This window comes from Cotesia glomerata, linkage group LG10 (genome assembly GCF_020080835.1).
Source record: "Cotesia glomerata isolate CgM1 linkage group LG10, MPM_Cglom_v2.3, whole genome shotgun sequence".
NCBI classification, from domain to species: Eukaryota; Metazoa; Arthropoda; class Insecta; order Hymenoptera; family Braconidae; genus Cotesia; species Cotesia glomerata.
This window is the reverse complement of record NC_058167.1, coordinates 3,246,021-3,266,548: the sequence shown is the minus strand read 5'-3', so window position 1 is coordinate 3,266,548 and position 20,528 is coordinate 3,246,021. Positions and strand designations below refer to the sequence as shown.

Genomic DNA, 20,528 nt, shown 5'->3' with positions numbered 1-20,528 from the left:
ATTCCTTAGAATCATTTTTGCGATTTTATGTATTCATAGATAATTTTATAAATCTACATTTAAATATCATTATTATATATATATATATATATATATATATATATATATATATATATATATATATATATATATATATATATATATATATATATATATATATAAAATTCTCGTGTCACAATGTTCGTTCCCATACTCCTTCGAAACGGCTTTACCGATTCTCATGAAATTTTTTATGCATATTCAGTAAGCCTGAGAATCGGCTACTATCTATTTTTTTTAACCTCTAAGTGATAAGGGGTGTACACCCCAAAAATTTTTTTTTATTTTTTTGATAAAATTTTTTTTTTTTTAATTTTTTTATTATGTGGCATAACATTAATAACTAATATTATTGAATATAATTAATTATTAATAACTATTAAAATTATTAATTTTAAGTGTAAATCGCACGATCAGTTAATTAAGTGACTTACATAACCTCTAAAATACTCAACACGTGTCACGAGTTCCCGCAAACAACGGCTATTAAGTTGTAAGTATAAATTATTTTTTACGTTTATTATAAAATCAAAAATTATTCTTTCTTATTTATAACGAAAATATTGTTGGGAATGGTGAAAAACGAATTCGGTGAAAGTTAGATTTTTATTACAATTGGGAAAGTTTTTTTTGTGTTTATTTATAAGAGCTCTAACTTCGACAGAATTTTTTTTTTCACTATTTCTAACAATATTTATTTTCTATATAATTAAGAAACATAAAATTTTTCGCTTTCGTGAAACTATCTAATTTTTACATGTATATTTAATGTAATCAAAGATAAAATAAATGATTAATGTAATAATTACATATAATAATTAAATAATTCAATCAGTTCTATTCATGAGTGTTTTGTATTGTACAGTGAACAATGCCAACAAAATGCAAAGGGGCCAATTTGAGCCGTGATACAAATAAATCTAGAAGCATTCGAAATAGAAGAGCCCAAAGAACCGAAGAACAAGTTCAGGAAGAAAATACTGGAGCGCGTGTGAGAATGGCGCAATCGCGTCAAGAACAATCAGACGATACACGAGCTGAACAGAATGAAGTCATGAGATTAGAACAACGACAATCACACCGTTTTACTGTCAATAGACGCAGAGCGAATAAATGTTAAGACGTTGTCGATGAGTGATCGAGAGTGATCAATGAGTGATCGATGAGTGATCAAGTTTGTTTGTATTAGCTCAAGACGGGCTAACAAAAAATATTGTTCACGCTGCAGCATTAAGAGATTAATATTATGTAATTAATTAATTATATAAATAATTATTACTTTTAATAAATTAAAACAATTAATGTTTGGTGTTTTGTTATTTTTAAACAACATTCCCTCATCGTTCACAGCGCCCCAGGCCTTTTTCACTCATATTCCACATCCTTACACGGAAAAAAGTAAACTGTAATAAATAATAGTCGAGTTGTAATAAGTAATGATCAACTGATAAAAATTACCATTTCAAACAGTAAAATCGTGATTTTACTAGTCACAATGTAATATTTATTATTTAAATGCTACAATTTATTGTTTACACGCTAAAAAATACTATTTCAAACAGTAATATTCGCTATGTGAAAGTCGAAAATGTTAAAGTATAATAATTAAGAACTTTGACTTTGATATTTATTATTTCGTATGTAAAAAATGATCGTCTGATATGTAAAAAATATAAACTACAGTTAGTAAATTTCCATACAAGCAACGTCAATATTTACAAAGTAAAATGGTAAATTTTAAACGCAACGCTAAAGATGAAACTGTAATTATTGATGTGCTTGACGGGTAAAATATACATTTTAAAAGTAGAATTTTTACTGTTTCAAACGTTAAATTCTCCGAGTGTAGGACCTTCCCCTTCTCCTCATTTGTAAAGTTAGTGCTCTTGCAGAGCATTAGCATGTACTATCTTTTTTGCCAATGCGCATGACTTTTTTAACACGTGTTGGACAGCGCGGACAACCGGAAAATAAAGTTGGGTTATTATGTTGTGATATTTTATGTGTTACAAATAATGTAAAATAAATATAATATAATTAAAAGGTAAGTTATTGATATGTAATATTCACATGTCATATATCATTATTAATATATCATACACATTCTATAATTATGTAAATAATTAAGTTGTGTGAATGTATTTACTTTTTAATTTACTAAACTTTAAAGTTTATATTGTAACCTCTTCATCTTTTATTTTTTTTTTTAAGGTTTATCTTTGTAAATTAAATCTAGTTAGCTAAGGATTAGTTTTTCTATTCAAGATGAAATTTTTTTAAGAGCTAAATTATCCTCATTAATATATTTATTAATATCTACGTACATGTACTTTATAAATTTATTTTGTCAGTGAATTCAAATATGTCTCGGATTTAATAAGTGATAGTCTTAATAGAATTAAAAAAAAAACAAAAACAAGAAAAAGACAAAATAAAAAAAAAATTTTTTATCAATAGTTTTTTTTTATTGTTACTTTTTTTGTTAATCCCGATAGCAAATTTAATAAATTATATCCGAAAATAATATTTAAAACTATAAAATTTAAATAGTCAGAGTTGTTATTTACTATTATTATTGTTAAAAATTACTTGGCGTGATATTATAAAATACATATTAAAATGGCGATTTTTACTGTTTGAAACTGTAAAATTTATAAACCCTACTGTTGTTATTTACTATAGTCATAGTCACAATTTACTGGGTACGATAGTATAGACTACACATTGAAACGGCAATTTTTACTGTTTGAAACTGTAATTTTCCAACATGAGAGAGTTGTTATTTACTATAGTGACCGCTACTAATCACTTATTTTGGATATTAAATTATAAATTGTGGCTTTTATACTTTCTACATTGAGATTTGTAATATTTACATTTTTGCCACCCCGATGTCCGCTGTACAGTTTGAAACTGTAAAAAGTAACCGGAATCCGAGTGAATTTTACAGTTTACTTTTTTCCGTGTATACACTTCCAATAAGTTAGTAATTTTTTTTCTACACTAGAAATTCTCTAGAAATTATTCACATGGCAAAACAACGTTTGCCGGGTCAGCTAGTATATATATATATATATATATATATATATATATATATATATATATATATATATATATATAAGGTTGACAATAGCCTAATTGGCTCGGTACCTGCATTTCGAAAGAGTGGGACCAGGGTTCGATTCCGGCGCGCACCAATATTTTTCAATGATTATAAACTAAGAATATGTGCGTTTCATTGCCAGCCTCTGTACCGGTCGGGTTTTCTGTGGTTTTCCCATATAGTTATGGAGGTAAAAATGTCATTATAGAAGTACCTCCATACTATTTAAGACCGTAATGCAAATGCAGGTACTGATTATAACGCGTAAGTTGGCCACAGTCGCAGCACATGTGTGTCGGGCATGAAAGAAAAAATCCCGACATGCAGGAGGGTGGGGACGAAAAAGTGGTTGAGAGTTATAATGACGGGGTTGAGAGATTATATTGCGGAGAAAAAAGTGGAGAGACAATAATTCCCCACCCTCTCTTGTAAAACACTCTACAGTGATACAAGTAAAACCATCCTCAATTATAACCTCAATTATATATATATATATATATATATATATATATATATATATATATATATATATATATATATATATATATATATAAATATATATTAATAATTAATAATTTATAAATTTCATAAAAAATTTTGTTCATTACGAATCGATCATGTGTACGATTTTCATTACTTATAGTTATTACAAACACTGTTTAAGTGAGTTTTAGTAGGTAAACAGGTAGTGAATCAGTCTTCCAAGTGTCAGGTCCGAGGTTCGATTCCTGCCCACGCCGAATTTTTTTTATTTCTATGGAAATAATTATATATAATTTTATACAATTATATATCATTTCTATCCAATTTCATCAGGCTATTTTTTATATAATTATATATAATTTATACATAATTGTATCTAATTGTATAAAATCTTTATGTAATTGTGTCTAATTAGATACAATTCTATACAATTGAATCTAATTTTATATAAATGTATAAGATTGTATAAAGTTGTGAAGGCGAATCACATAAAATTTTATATAATTTTATGCAATTGTGTCTAATTAGATACAATTCTATACAATTGTATCTAATTATATATAATTTTATATAATTAGATATAATTATAAGGAATTATATATAAATTATATCCAATTATATATAGACGATATACAATTATATATAATCGTATACGTATTAGATATATCTAATTATATAAAATCTTTTTTGCTCAGCATATTATTGTCAAATCATTATTTGCTATAGAAATACTATATCAAAATGACCGAAAATGGCAAAAAAAAATTAGAAAAACGGTAGACCCTGAAGGCCATTGGTGCAACTCTCCGCTAATTCCATCCCGAGGTGTTTAAAATTGCACTAATGATGTTTTTGAGCTCTCCGAGCTCAAAAATACAATTTGTGTGTTATTTTAAACTCTTCGAGCTTAAAAAGATAGCTTTTCTATGCTTTTGAGCTCTTCTTGTGATCTTCAAACGTCGAGATCTGATGAAATCTCGAATTTTGCAAAACGGGGTAAAACCAATAACTTCCCGATTTTTGAAAATCTTCGATTTTCTTAGCGGGATGTTAAAAATTAGTGAAATTTGTCGAAAAATGGTTGGATGGAGAAACTACTTTAAACATATTTTACAATGCTGCGTGTAAAATACACAAACGGAAAAAATTAAGGAATTATTTAATAATTTTAAACTTTACCGTAGGTATCAGAAAAAAGCAATTTATACTTAAAGGTTCAAATTTTCAGATATATGAGACAAAAATTTCTAAGAGCTGTGGTTAAATTTTCGAATGTTTTTATTTTTTTTTTTTTTAATTTCAAGAATACTATTATACTAAAAATTTGGAATATCCAAAAATGCACAACTTATAATGCTCATTCAATTATGAAATTTTTAAAATAAAATTTGAGATGAACTATTTGCATTCGGTAACTTACAATTCTTTCAAAGAATTTTTTTTTTAATTCGACTCAATCAATGGATTTTTTGGCAAGTTACAGGGTTTCATACTTGACGGATAAAAATTTTTTTAAAACTATTTTAATAATGAGGCGAAAAAAATTTAAAATGAATCAGCGACAGTTCCACTACAAAAGTAAATTTTTTTCCATAAATAAATATTATTCATACCATCAATTAAAACTATATTTTAATGGTAGCCAGTCATTTTTTGATGATATCTTTCTGAAATTGTTTTTTCGTAAGTTCTACACGGGAAAACATTTCTGGGAAAATTAACGATACAACTATTGTAAAGCTGGACTATACTTTTATTACTATTAATTATCAAATATTTTAGAAGAAAAAATACTATTTATTGATGATAAAATACGATATTACTATTGTAAAAAGTAAGAGATGAAAATTTCCAGTACTGCCTCTGTATCTTTCCAATAGAACTATAGCAAATTTTACAATAGTTGAATTGGAATGTTTCTCAATTAGTGTGAGTGATGGCCGTGCACAGCGCTAGACTCCGAGTTTATGTAAATGTTAAAGGATAAGGGTCTTAGTTTACCTCGGATAGCGTAGAAGAAGAGTCTGGCTGCAGTCACAGAGTTCTAGGTTCGATTCCCAGATAGCACCCGGGAAAAAATGAATTTGCCTAATCATATATATATATAAATATATATATATATATATATGTCGGAGATAATATCGAGCTGGGTTTTTCCAGAGATTGGAAATTCCCAATATTTTAGTTTGTCTGTTAATTTTAAGCAAAATTGTAAAGCATAGAATATTTAGATATTATTTACGACTTAAGCTGATTATATTTTTTATGGTTATGACGATGGGCTTAAGTCCGGAGTGACAATGGTCACCAAACGTAGCCGAGGTCACAGGATAGAAGTAAAAAGTATATAGTTAGAAATATCGACAGACAATGAGGGCTGTCGAAATATTTTTGAGTGAATAAGTACTTAGGGTACTTGGAACGGTGGTTCTCGTTGAGCATTGATCAAGTAAAGATCGCATACATCCTGCTGACCCCGGATTCGTTCTCGGTCTTATTTCCCCAACGTCTTTAACTGTTATATCAATCGTAGTAAAATATTTGTAATTAAATTTATTATTTGTACGAGTTAGTGTACGTTATATTCCAAATCAAAGTCTTTGTTATATTTGATTATTGTGAAATAAATAAAGATGGCTGATAATGATCCAAAGGACTCTAACAATGCCCAAACCACTCGTCCTCCGACATCAGAAGTGGGATCTGGATCAGCTACGGGTTTTTCTCCTAATCAATTCCAGTTGCTAATGGAAATGCAAAATCGGAATTTGATAGAGTTAATGAAGGTTGTAACAAAACCAGTGTCCACTAATCGCAATATGTCTTTGCCGAAGTTCAATCCTGAAAATTCAAGTGCGGATCCAGCTGCTTGGTGTTCAACCGTGGATATGTGTTTCGCGGAACGTCCTCAGGAGGGTAGTGCACTTATTATCGCGTTAAGTGAAGCTCTTCAAGGATCTGCATCTTCGTGGTTATCTCAAGTATGTTATCCTGGGATAACGTGGACTGAATTTAAAGATCTCTTCATCGCGAGATTTGGTGGACTAGAAACATCGGCGGCCACTTTAATAAATTTACAAAATAGTCGTCCGAAAGATGGTGAGTGCTTGTCTTCATATTCAAGTCGTCTATTGGCGTCGCTTTGTTCAAAGTGGAAAAGTGCAAGTGTCGAAGAAATCGCGGTGTCTGTTGTACTCGCTCATCTTTCACAGTGTGATACGCGTCTTCAACGTTTATCATTTACGACAGATATTAAATCACGTAACCAACTCCAAAATGAATTGAAAGCCTTTAATTATGCAAGAAAAAGGTCCGCTCCACACCAAGATGATCGTACGGAGCCTAATTTTAAACGATTTAAATCGTTGTCATCGATTAAGTGTCATTCATGTGGAAAATTAGGACACAGAAGTGTTGATTGCCCTTCAATTAATAAAGGAAAATCAGAACGAGCATCTAATAGCCAGGTAGCCACTAGGCCTACCTCACAAAAATCCGTTGTTACCTGCTTCAAGTGTGGCGTAGTGGGACACGTTGCCTCAAGATGTCCAACATTAGCGAGTGGAGGTTCAAAAAACAACGGGAATGGTAACAACAACGAGCGTCGTGTGGACATCTGTACGGTAGCAGCTCCATCAGGATCATTGATCCATCGTGGTGAGTCGTTTTCATTTTGGTTTGATTCGGGAGCTGAATGCTCGTTAATTAAAGAAAGTTTTGCCGCTAAATTTGCGGGTAAACGTAAAAATAATTTAATAATTTTAAAGGGCATTGGAAATGTTAGTGTGAACTGTACGATACAAATTTTGTCTGAAATAACTATTAATAGCCATACGTTAGAGATACTTTTCATGTTATTGCAGATGATTATTTAAAATGTGACGTATTGATTGGTCGTGAAATTCTTGGGCAAGGATTTGATGTAAATATAACTTCAAATAATTTTAGCTTATCTAAAAGTAAACTGATTAACGCATGTAATAAACTCGAATCTATTAGTAAAATACATTTTAATGATATTGATACTGACGTAATTAGAGATGATAAAGAGAAACTCATTTCTATTTTAAAAAGAATATACCGATTCATTTATTCAGGGGTTTCCAAGTACTCGTGTTAATACAGGGGAGCTTATAATACGTTTAGTTGACCCTAATGTAACTGTACAAAGGCGACCGTATCGTCTTAGTGCTGAGGAAAGGCAGGTAGTACGGGATAGAGTAGATGAACTATTGAAGGCTAATGTTATTCGTCCGAGTTGCTCTCCGTTTGCAAGTCCTATATTATTAGTTAAAAAGAAAGATGGTTCTGATCGTTTGTGCGTCGATTATCGGGAACTGAATGCTAATACGATAGATGATAAATTTCCTTTACCCCTCATTGCCGACCAAATAGCGCGACTTGCTGGTGCTAAATTTTTCACATGTTTAGATATGGCCAGTGGATTTCACCAAATCCCTGTTGAGACAGAATCAATTGAACGTACGGCGTTTGTAACGCCTGATGGGCAATATGAATATTTGACCATGCCATTCGGGCTAAAGAACGCACCCTCTGTCTTTCAACGTGCTGTTATAAAAGCCCTAGGAGAACTTGCATATACATTCGTCATTGTGTATATGGATGATATTATGATTATAGCTTCAACTATCGAGGAAGCGTTAGACAGACTTCAAAAAGTAGTCAGTATTCTCATTAAATCCGGATTCTCTTTTAATTTTTCAAAATGCTCGTTTCTCAAAACCCAAGTACAATACCTGGGCTATGAAATTTCTGCTGGTGAAGTCCGTCCCAGCTCACGTAAAATCGAAGCCTTAACTGTCTTACCTGCACCGAGAACCGTAACTCAGTTGAGACAATTCATCGGTCTCTCTTCTTACTTTCGTAAATTTATTCCAAAGTTCTCACAGGTAATGAAACCCTTATACCGTTTGACCTCAGGTAGCAAAAAAATATTGAATGGACTGAGGTACATGAAAATATCCGTCAGAAAATAATCTCTGTATTGACTAATGAGCCTGTACTAATGATCTTCAATCCGAACTTTCCTATAGAGTTGCACACAGACGCTAGCTCTGAAGGCTATGGGGCTATATTAATGCAAAAATTTAATGGTTCAAATAGAGTTGTCGAGTATTATAGCAAAGCTACTAGTTCAGCTGAGTCACGATATCATTCATATGAATTAGAGACTCTAGCTGTATTTAACGCAGTAAAATTTTTCCGCCATTATTTGCATGGCCGACCGTTCGTAGTAATTACGGATTGTAATTCGTTAAAAGCCTCTCAGAAAAAGGCTGACCTAACACCAAGGGTTCACCGTTGGTGGGCTTTCTTACAGACTTTTAAATTTGATATTGTGTATAGAGAAGGTAAACGAATGGCTCACGCTGATTTCTTTTCGCGTAATCCTGTTACAGAACAATTGCGTAGTAATTCAAATAAAATTTTACAGAAAAGTATAAATTTGACGGAAATTTCCGATGATTGGCTTCTTGTTGAGCAACGGCGTGACCCAGAAATTAGTAAGATAGTAATTGATTTAGAAAATGATGAGATTGCGTCCGATCTTGCTAAAACTTATGAAGTACGGTCAGGGTTACTCCACCGAAAAATCCAAAGGCGAGGTAAAACATTATGTTTACCTATTGTTCCACGTGCTTTTAGGTGGTCGGTAATAAATCATGTACATGAGTCAATTATGCACTTAGGATGGGAGAAAACACTTGACAAGGTTTGCGAGTATTACTGGTTTGAAGGAATTACGAAATATGTTCGTAAATTCATTGATAACTGTTATACTTGCAGAGTTTTCAAGTCAAGCTCAGGCAAAGTACAAGCAGAGCTTCATCCTATTCCTAAGACCAGCATCCCTTGGCATACAGTGCACATGGATATTACAGGTAAATTAACGGGTAAGAACGATTCAAAAAGAATACGTTGTCGTGTTGATAGATGCTTTTACTAAATTTGTTTTATTATATCATACTCGAAAAATAGATAGTGTCAATACTATTAAGGCTCTTAAAAATGCTATATCATTGTTTGGCCCACCGACCCGTATAATTGCGGATCAAGGTAGATGTTTCACAAGTAAAGAATTTCAAGAGTATTGTAACTCACAAAACTCAAAATTACATCTTATAGCTACGGGTTCAAGTCGGGCTAATGGCCAGGTAGAACGCGTAATGAGTACCCTAAAAGTATGTTTACTGCAGCCGAAACGAGTGGAAACTCTTGGCAAGCAGTTGTAAATGAAATTCAATTAGCAATAAATTGTACTACTAATCGAGTCACTAAAGCTAGTCCGTTAGAGTTGCTAATCGGCAAAGTAGCTAGACCTTTTGGAATGATAGTTGATCAAGACGATAAAGAAATTGATATTTCTGACGTACGGCAAAAAGCAATTGATAACATAGAAATTAATGCGAAATATGATAAGTCTAGATTTGATAAGAATAAAGCAAAGATAGTTTCATTTAAAGTAGGAGATTTTGTGTTAATTAAAAATGAAGAGAGAAATCAAACAAAGCTCGATCCAAAGTTCAGAGGTCCATTTGTGGTGACGGAAACTCTCGACGGTAATCGTTATACTTTAAAGTCTTTAATGGGTAATAGAACGTATAAATACTGCCATGAAAACTTGAGAAAAATGCCTGAATCCCATATTCCTAGTGAGTTGGATGCTTCTGATGATCAAGAAGTTGTTGATCAGGAGAGCAATGAAGACTCTGAGACAGAGTCAGAAACCACCAGGGGAGAGACTCAGCACTAATGGTAGATGTAAGGTCGCACCACTTGCTCCAAGCTGTAGGTCGTACAAGCAAATCTAGAGTGATTTGGCTAGGGTACGACGGGCCAGTTGGTGAAGTGGCGGGGACCAAAGAAATCTGTTGGCCGCACTACTTGCGCCAGTCTGTAGTCGTAACTGCAAACTCAGGGTAGTTTGAATCAATTTTGTTTATCAAGATTGTCAGGGCGCGAGGGCCAGCTGGTGAGGTGGCGTGGGCCAAAGATGAAGTTCTAGGCTGCACTATCTGCGCCAGTCTGTAGTCGCAACTGCAAACTCAGGGTAGTTTGAATCAATTTTGTTTATCAAGATTGTCAGGGCGCGAGGGCCAGCTGGTGAGATGGCGGGGGCCAGAGATGTTGTAAGCTGCACTACATGTGTCATATGTGGTTGACAATGTGGCGGGGGCTTAAGGTGTACATAGTTGAATACTATGGTGATACACAAGTTTTCTGTATATGGTATACAGTAGCAAACCATTTTGAGTGTTAGAGGTCTATACCTGTGGTGGATATGGCTTGTATTCAGTGTGAACGGAATGGTGGAAAGGTATTCTCAAGGAAACGCGTAGCGTAATAAAGGTGGTCGAACGTTTTTGTCATTCTGATGAATCTCTGGACATAAGCTTTAAAAAAAAAAAAAAAAAAAAAAAAAATTGACACGGTTTGTAATAACATGTTTACAGATGCACCCGAGGACGTGTGATCGTCAGGTTGGCCGTGTCGGAGATAATATCGAGCTGGGTTTTTCCAGAGATTGGAAATTCCCAATATTTTAGTTTGTCTGTTAATTTTAAGCAAAATTGTAAAGCATAGAATATTTAGATATTATTTACGACTTAAGCTGATTATATTTTTATGGTTATGACGATGGGCTTAAGTCCGGAGTGACAATGGTCACCAAACGTAGCCGAGGTCACAGGATAGAAGTAAAAAGTATATAGTTAGAAATATCGACAGACAATGAGGGCTGTCGAAATATTTTTGAGTGAATAAGTACTTAGGGTACTTGGAACAGTAGTTCTCGTTGAGCATTGATCAAGTAAAGATCGCATACATCCTGCTGACCCCGGATTCGTTCTCGGTCTTATTTCCCCAACGTCTTTAACTGTTATATCAATCGTAGTAAAATATTTGTAATTAAATTTATTATTTGTACGAGTTAGTGTACGTTATATTCCAAATCAAAGTCTTTGTTATATTTGATTATTGTGAAATAAATAAAGATGGCTGATAATGATCCAAAGGACTCTAACAATGCCCAAACCACTCTTCCTCCGACATATATATATATATATATATATATATATATATATATATATATTTATATATGATTATATATTGAATATATAGAATTATATATAATTATATATGATTATATCTAAATTTTTATATAAAATATATATAATCATATATAGACTAAAATATTGTATGTATATTTTATATAAGTCTATATATGATCAGATCTGAGTTATCTAGGTCTATATATGATTATATATAAATCTATATCTATAAATCTATATCTATAAATCTATATATGTTTAGATCTGATTAGACCTAAGTTATCTAGGGCTATATATGATTATATATAAATCTATATATGAGTATATCTAATCAAATGTAAATTATAAATTTACATTTATTAATATATAATAATATATAATTAGATGCAGCATTTTTTAATGATTATATTTAATAAATATTTTGTTGAGTGAATTTGTTTCACTTGCAATGTCATATAATATGAAGATTGCTTATAAACAAAAATCATCTTTATAAATTATTTTCATAAATTATATTACATTATAATAACTTTTATTGTAACATACCGAATTCTATCACAGCTCATAATTATCTTTTAAATTTTTAAATATTCTAAACGTTAATTTATTTAGTGATTTCAATTATTATCATGTGTTACAGTTATGTATCCCAGTTGTCAGGTTATAAAAAATGTCAAAAGAAATTTTGCTTTTGATTTTAAACAAATATTTATTAACATTTAATAAATCGTATTTAATAAATAATTTATTAACTGGTAATAAATATATATTAAATCCCATGATGTTAAAAAATCACTTATTAAAAGTTAATAAAGCTCATTAAATATAAACAAATCCTTCTATCAATATCAGTGTAACTATACGGAAATCATATATAATTATATATGAATCATATATAATTATATATGCATTTTGTGATTACTATAAAACGTTCTCTGTTTTCACCTCAGAGTCTGCTACTCCAATGATTAATAATCTTTTAAATTATAGTTTTTTGTGGATGAAATTATGGAATTGTATTAATTCATTTAACTTATAAAAATCGATTATATATTCGATTCTCATTAGTTGTAGGTATTTCAAACTTTACTTTTCCGGTAAGTCTTGTAGGTAATAAGATAGCGTGTTAGTCTTTAAAGCGTCAGGTCCCCGGTTCGATCCCCGCTCACGGTAAATTTTTTTTATTTTTATAGAAATAATTATATATAATTATATCTAATTATGTATGATTAGATCTGGCCAATTTTCAGGTCTAATTATATATAAGTGATTATATATAACTATATAATATTAGGCAAATTCATTTTTTCCCGGGCACGAAAATATCGGTTTCTTTTTTCGATTACTGTACAGGTACCCATTAGTCCAACCTTCTATCTCTCTCCCTCCCTAATATTTCTTTTAAAAAAACCAACTGTGAATTTTTACAATAGTTGAATTCTAAAGTTCACAAACACATATTATATAATTTGCTCTATAGTATTCGACTTTTTAAGACTCTTGCTAGTCTTATTTGTTGGATAAAATTTACAATAGTAGATCGTAAAAATTACTAAATGAGAAGTATAGTCCACCGTTACTATTTTATTTAGTAAAAATTACAATAGTCAAATAGTAAAAACTCCTTCAATTTTCTTTCCATGTAATGTTTTAAAATTACTCTATGTACTGATATGTGTGTATGTGGATAAAATCTGTAGTAATGAGATCTTAATATCTAGTTTATCTAGAGATAATGGTTGAAAAATTTTCTCGCAACATTACTTGAGGGATGTAAATAAAGAAATACGTACAAAACGAGATGAATTATCGTTACGGACAGTTTTTGCGTTACCAAATGCTTCCAAAACAGGGTTAGTTTGCACGACTTGATCTTCTAAAGAACCTTTTTTCTTCTCTGACTCATCAGGTTTTTTAGTAGAGGCACCAACAGTTGCAAAGTAAGCAATTACTTTTTTCGTATTTTCAGTTTTACCCGCTCCAGATTCACCAGTAATCAACATAGATTGATTTTCGCTATCTGAAAAGATAAAAGTAATGGTATTCAAATAATATTGATTCGTATCGTTTAAAATAAATAACAAAAATATATATAATAGAAAAAATTGAAAGGTTGAGGAAATTTTTTATATTTTTTGCTGATTTTTTGCAGGTTCTACTTCAGTGAAAAATAGTTGTAGCAGTGATCGGCAGTAAGCATTTTAAAGCTTGAAAATTTTAGTTTTTAGATACACTGAGAGACAGTTTTATTAAAAACTAATAAACGCTTATTTGTATTTAGTAAAACACGTATTTGGCTCATGCGCAAATAAAAAATTTATTAAATACAAATAAAATTTTTATTTGGACCAGTTTTGAGATTTTATTAGTATTTAATACGTATTTATTAATATTTAATAAACGTTTATTAGTATTTAATAAGCGTTAATTGGTGTATATTACGTTTTTATTTATACACAAAATAACTTAGTTTTTCAGTAATCAATGAATAATAAGATAAAAACGTCATAATCGGTTTCGTTTTGTTAATAAATGGTTGTCAACAAATTTTATAATAAATCTATCTATTATCACCAAATAATATTGAACTATTGACGATTATTCATAGTTTCAAATTAAAAAATGTAAATCAGGAAATGGAATTTTATAATGAAAATACATAGAAATTTTTTTTTAATTTTTAAAGGTAAATATTTATGACATTATGAAGTTAACAGATAAATTAAAAAAAATTTTTTTTTTTATTTTATAGCAATTAAATTATTATAAAAAAATATGATCAAAAAGTTCCACATGTGAAAATTAATAAAAATTACAAGTGAAAATTTTTAGAAGTATTTTTTTATTGTGATTGATTTGTTAAAAAAATTTTTAAAATTGACAGCTGACGGCTAACTTCAGTGTTATGAATATTTATAAAAAAATAATTAGAATTTATTATATTTAACTAACTTTTCTTTTATTGAAAATCACTACATGATATAACAATAGTACCATTCGCACTTGTGATGACTTTAAAATTAAAAATCAAGTAAGGCTAACCACAAGCAGGTTATAAACATGCAATATACACATAAATACATTGAATTACTTGAAGAAATTTTAATTTTTATTTGCGTTGAAATATTGGCCACAATGCATCTAAATCCCTTTCTTTTAATAAAACATCCATTGTTTAATAGACACTCTTCACTGTTTAATAATTATTTTAATTTTTATTCACTATTAATAAACAATAACTCCGAATTTTACGCCTTGACTTTAGGATTAAAGATGGCTGCCGTTAAAGCGAGACTGGCGGTGGTTTTAATGAACACATATTAGTATCTAATAAAATTTTATTAAATACTAATGAATTTTATTCACTGCAAAACAAATTATATTTATATATAATTAATATTTATTGACAAGTAGTACTAAAATAAAAAAAATCCAAATACGCGTTTTTATTCGCTGTGAATAAAATTGTCTCTCAGTGTATTTTAGCCAATAATTTATAAAAGTGGTAGCGCGACAAAAAAAAATATATTTTCTTATTATTTTTGAGTTCACGGACTTAGAAAAACAGATTTCAGCTAATCCATCATATGAGTTGGACAACATATTTATTTAGCTCTGATCTGCTCATTTTTTGATCAGGATACAATCATTTTCTGTTGAGATCTCAGACTTCATAAGAAAAAGATTCTTTTATCTTCAATCATCGATATCTCTGCAAACAATTATTGTTAAACAGTATCATATGATATATGATACTATATATAGTTCAAAAACATCATAAGTGCAATTTTAAGCGCCTGGGTATGAAATTAGCGGGACGTTGCAGGGATGGCCTTCAGGGTCAACCGTTTTCCGAATTTTTTTTTTTATTAGAGTAAATCTAAAATAGAAAAATTTTTTTTAATTTTTCGAAAAATTTTAATTTTTGGATTAAAAACAATTGCGAAAAATTTCAATTTTAGAATAAAAAAAATAATGAAAAACGTCAATTGTTGGATTAAAAACAACCTTTGAAAAAATATCAAAACTTATTGTCGACCGTCATTTTTGACGATTTTCAAAAATTCAAAATTTGAAAAATTTGGCATTATCCAAAATTTTTTCCCAAAATATATTTTTTTCAATAGCTCCAAATGTTCCCTTTCAAGCAAACTAAAGTTTATTCCCGTATCTACACTAGCGTTCGAGATATTACAAAAACAAAATTGAAAAACTGGAAAAATCGCGAAATTTTGAATTTGCATATCTTTTGAAAAAAATTTTTTTATTTTTTTTCCTTTGACAGAACTTCGCTATATGATAAAAGTAAACTTTTGACCAAAATTTGTCCAAATCGAAAGTGGTCGATTCCAACTATTGGTCGATTTGACATGGAATGACTCATATATAAATATATAAATACATACATAAATAAACTTTTGAACCATATGCATTTTCTGGAACCGCTTGACGAACTGAGTCGAAATATAGCAAGATTTTTCAAAAGTTACATCATGAAGACTAATGCAATAGTTAGACTTCTATGAAATCTACTAAAAAATAGGAACAAAAAGGTAATTTATAGATTTAAAAAAAATTGATATGTAAATTAGAAATATTCCTGAAATAATTGATATATATTCAGCGTAACTTTTAGAGCTGGATAAAATACTATGAAAAACTCTGTGTAATGACAAATCGAGCCAGTGAATCGTTTCATGAACATTTTTAATTTATCCTTTAATTTTTCAAAAAACTATGAATTACTTTGTTTTCCTATTTTTTAAAGTTTATATTGGGAATGAAAAGAAAGTTTTTTCTTCTAAAAATCGTAGCATAATCTTGTAGGAAATTTATTACAATTTTTAGAATCGTCTTCGAGTATACTGTACGCGGTAATTGGTTGCTGAGATATCGATGATTGAAGGACCCTTTTTCTATGAATTCTTAAGTCCGAGGTTACAACAGAAGATGGCTGTAACTCGAAAATGTGAGAAAAAAATTTTTTTTTTGTCGCGCTATTTCTCAAGATTGCGTGACAACTAACGCTAAGGAATTTTTAGCTGAAACATCTAAAATACTAGAATTTCTAAGCTTTAAAATGCTTTCTGCCGATCTCTGCTACAACTATTTTTCACTGAAACAAAGAATAGACTGAAAATTTCCATTTTCTTAACTTTAATTTTTTTCACTAGCGTATGTATACATAGGAGTGTTTCTTTTTTTAAATCATTTAAGACTTCTAGATTAAAGCGCCGTTTTTTTTTTCTTTATTCACATAAGCTAGTCAGTCAATATCGTGGAGGAAGTTAGCGTCCGTTTTTTTCGAGACGGGCGTCTTCAGAGTGGTATAACTTTCCTTCTAATGAAGATTTTTATTTGAAATTTGTTTTACATATCTTGAAAAAATAACAAATAAATGATAAAAAATTCAAACTTCTCTCTTTCATTGTTAAAAAAAAAAGTTCCCAAAAAAATACACAGAAAAAAAGATTTCTTGACTGGAGAACAAAATTCTTGGCTCAAGTAAATTTTCGGGTGCCCGAAAGAAGATCGAAGTTGACTTGGCCGAAGTAAAAATTTTTCTTGAAATTCTATTCTTGGTGGAAGTAATTTTTCTTAATTCAAATTATCATAAATACTTGATACAATAAATTTTTATATTTGATCAAGATTTTAAGATACTTTAGGGAAGCAGCGCCAACTACTTCAGCTGAGAAAAAAATTTTCTCACCTTGAGAAAATTTTTATCTTGAATATTTGATATCCACTTTATATTATTTTAGCGTGCAATTGTATATATTGAATGAAAAAAAATGATTCAATATTATTTGATCTTCCCATTTGATATGTTCGTCAATAAAAATAGTAATGAAAATTTATTATTGAGATATTTAATTTTTTGGAGCAAGAGAGAAATTTTCTCAAGACAAGAAAATTTACTTTTGTCAAGAACTTAATTTTTTGGAGCAAGAGAGAAATTTTCTCAAAACAAGAAAATTTTCTTGACTTAAATAAATTGTCTTGGATCAAGATATGTATTTCTTGAAGCAAGAGAATTGATTTTGTTGGAATAAGTGAAATTTCTTGTGTCAAAAAAAAATTTTTTTTTGTCCAAGAAAATAATTAGGAAGAAAAATATTTTCTTGGTTCAAGTGAACCTTTCTTTCTGTGTACTTAAAAAACGGAATGTCACACGGGTCGACCGCCTTAAGAGAAAAATTCATGAATCAAGAAAACGATTTCGAAGAGTTTTATTGTCTTGAATCAAGAAGGAAAAATCTTGAATCAAGTAAAATTTACTTAAATTAAGTAAAATGTTTTAATTCAATAATTTTTCTTCTTAAGAAATGAAGACGATAAATCTCTTCAAGATGAATTTCGTAGTCTAAGAATTTTTTTCATGAATCACGTTAGTTTTTTTTTTTCAATACATAGTAAGACCGTCAGAGTATCCCTTGATAAGGGCCCTGTTGAAATATCGGATCTTAATATTAATTTTCAGAGGCGTTTTACAAACTTCTATTTCCTATTAAATAACATGAGAAATTATTTTTTGAACTTCGGAATTTTGTAACTCGATAACAAAATATGTCACAGGGATAATGAAATCATATTTCTATAGCGAACTTAATGCTCTATAAAAAAAGGTCTGAATAAAGATTAGCATAAGTCGAGCCGTTGCAAAGATAATTGACGCATAAAAATTGATCTGCTACGTGCAACGATACCTACATCCATATAGATTTTAATAAACTTCCCATAGAGGAAAGTACCACGGGGCCTAGCTTGGCCCAAGCTTGGCCCAACTATGTAAAAGTCTGGGCCAAGCTTGTAAGCCAGGCTTGGCTCAGTCTTGGTTGAAGTCTGGGATGATAACGATGGGCCAAGCCTGGTTACCAGGACTGGCCCATGCCTGGTTACCAGGGCTGAGCCATAGTTAATTTTCAAGTCTGGCCCATGCCATTTGATAAAAATGATAAAAAAGAATTATTGGGATGTTATTTTTTTATTTTATTTTGTAAGTAAAGTAAATTCGAACCTAACTGTTGCTAATTATAGAAATAAAGTGAAAATCGTATCCGTTCTAACCGAGATTCGAACCCGAGCCGCGTGCTTGCCAGACTGATAACTAACCCTTACACCGTACGATCGATAAGTTGATGCATATCTCATTATTCTGATAAGCTAAATCTATATGATGACAAAGTGTGGCGGTTTATTATTTATATAATTTATGTTATTTAATATTGTGTTTCGATGAAAATTAACTATTTTTTACAAATGTTTATTATAGTTAAACAAATGAAAGAGTCAAGTTCTTATATTACTTTAAACTTTGTACATCGTTCTGTATATTTTTAATATCTTATGATAAATTTTTGTTTAAAATTATTAATATTAAAAATTCAACTGTAAATTATTATATTTTAATTTTTTGAAGACTATATCAATTTTGACGATATGCAATTGTCTTGGTTAAATAATAAATTTTAAATTTTAGAATTTGTTAGCAAATATTCGTTAAACAATAAATATTTACTGTATAAAATTCTATTACTTAATGATACAAAGAAAAAAAAATTTACTTAAATCAAGTAAATAACTTTTAAGAATTTCATCTTCTCGATTTGAGTAGAAAAATTCTTAAACTAAGAAATTTTTCTCGATTTAAGTAAATTTTATTTAATTAAAGAATTTTTCGTTTCGATTGAAGACAATTAAACTCTTCAAAGTTATTTTCTTGGTTCAAGAATTTTTTTCTTGAATCAAGTTAATTTTTTTTCAGTGTAGGTTTCCCAATCTTGGCTAACTCTTGGGTAATCATTGTGGCCGTGACTGAGTGACCCAGTTCTGGCCCAGGATCGGGTAATAATTGGGCTGACCAAGGCTTAGTTGCCCAGTCTTGGCCTAAGCTTGGGTCACCAATGAATCGCCAAGGCTAGATTAGCCAGTCTTGGCACAAGGTTGGATAATCATTGGCATGGTCGAGGCTGGGTTAACCAGTCTTGGCCCACGTTTTGGTCGCCAATGAATGGCCAAGGCTAGGTTAGCCAGTCTTGGCCCAAGGTTGGATAATCATTGGCATGGTCGAGGCTGGGTTAACCAGTCTCGGCCCACGCTTGGGTCGCCAATGAATGGCCAAGGCTGGGTTAGCCAGTCTTGGCCCAAGGTTGGATAATCATTGGCATGGCCAAGGCTGGGTTAAACAGCCTGGCTCACGCATGGGCCAATACAGGTACGCCGAAGCTAGGTTTCCCAGTACTGGCCCAAGCCTGGCCCCTTTGTCAACTCTGGGGGTTTCCTGCATGGGTTGGATTCTTTTCAGATAAGCCGTTTTTAAGAAATCGATGCGACTATCGAGGGAATTTTTTTTTTCCGGATTTACGGCAACACTCATATCTTTAAAACTATGTAATATTTTTTAATAAAAATTCTTGTAAGTATTGTTCGATGTACAATCCTGATGTTCCTTTATTTTCCCGGTCAAAAAAATCCTTGAAAATCACTTGTTTTTTCGGCCGTCACAGCGGCTATATCTCCCTTAATAAGATATCAACCAAAATAATAGTATTTAGTCATGAACTTACTTGTTAACATATTTACATAAGCACCATCAGAAATAGCGAAAATGTGTGGAGGCACTTCACTTCGTCGTTTACCACGATATAATTTTGCACATCGTGTCGTATAAACAGGGTAACGTTTATATGGATTGATTGCCACACAGAAAAGACCAGAATACGTCTGAAATATCACAATAATATAAATAAATGAAAATGTATTTGCAAGCAATTAAAAACTGTTAAATATTCATTGAAAATAAACATTCATTCATTTAATGTAAAGGT

The 20,528-nt window shown here is 30.6% G+C and overlaps 1 protein-coding gene across 23 annotated transcripts in view; it reads right to left on the bottom strand.

The window, feature by feature from the left end:
• LOC123273034 (myosin heavy chain, muscle) overlaps positions 1-20,528 on the bottom strand; it is a 69,401-nt gene that overhangs the window by 40,251 nt on the left and 8,622 nt on the right. For all 23 annotated transcript variants that reach the window (XM_044740171.1, XM_044740159.1, XM_044740157.1 and 20 more), the window contains exons 4-5: positions 20,268-20,424; positions 13,491-13,717 (exon numbers count right to left, since the gene is read on the bottom strand). In XM_044740171.1, coding sequence (XP_044596106.1) covers positions 13,491-13,717; positions 20,268-20,424 — 384 coding nt within the window. The remainder of the gene's footprint in view (positions 1-13,490; positions 13,718-20,267; positions 20,425-20,528) is intronic.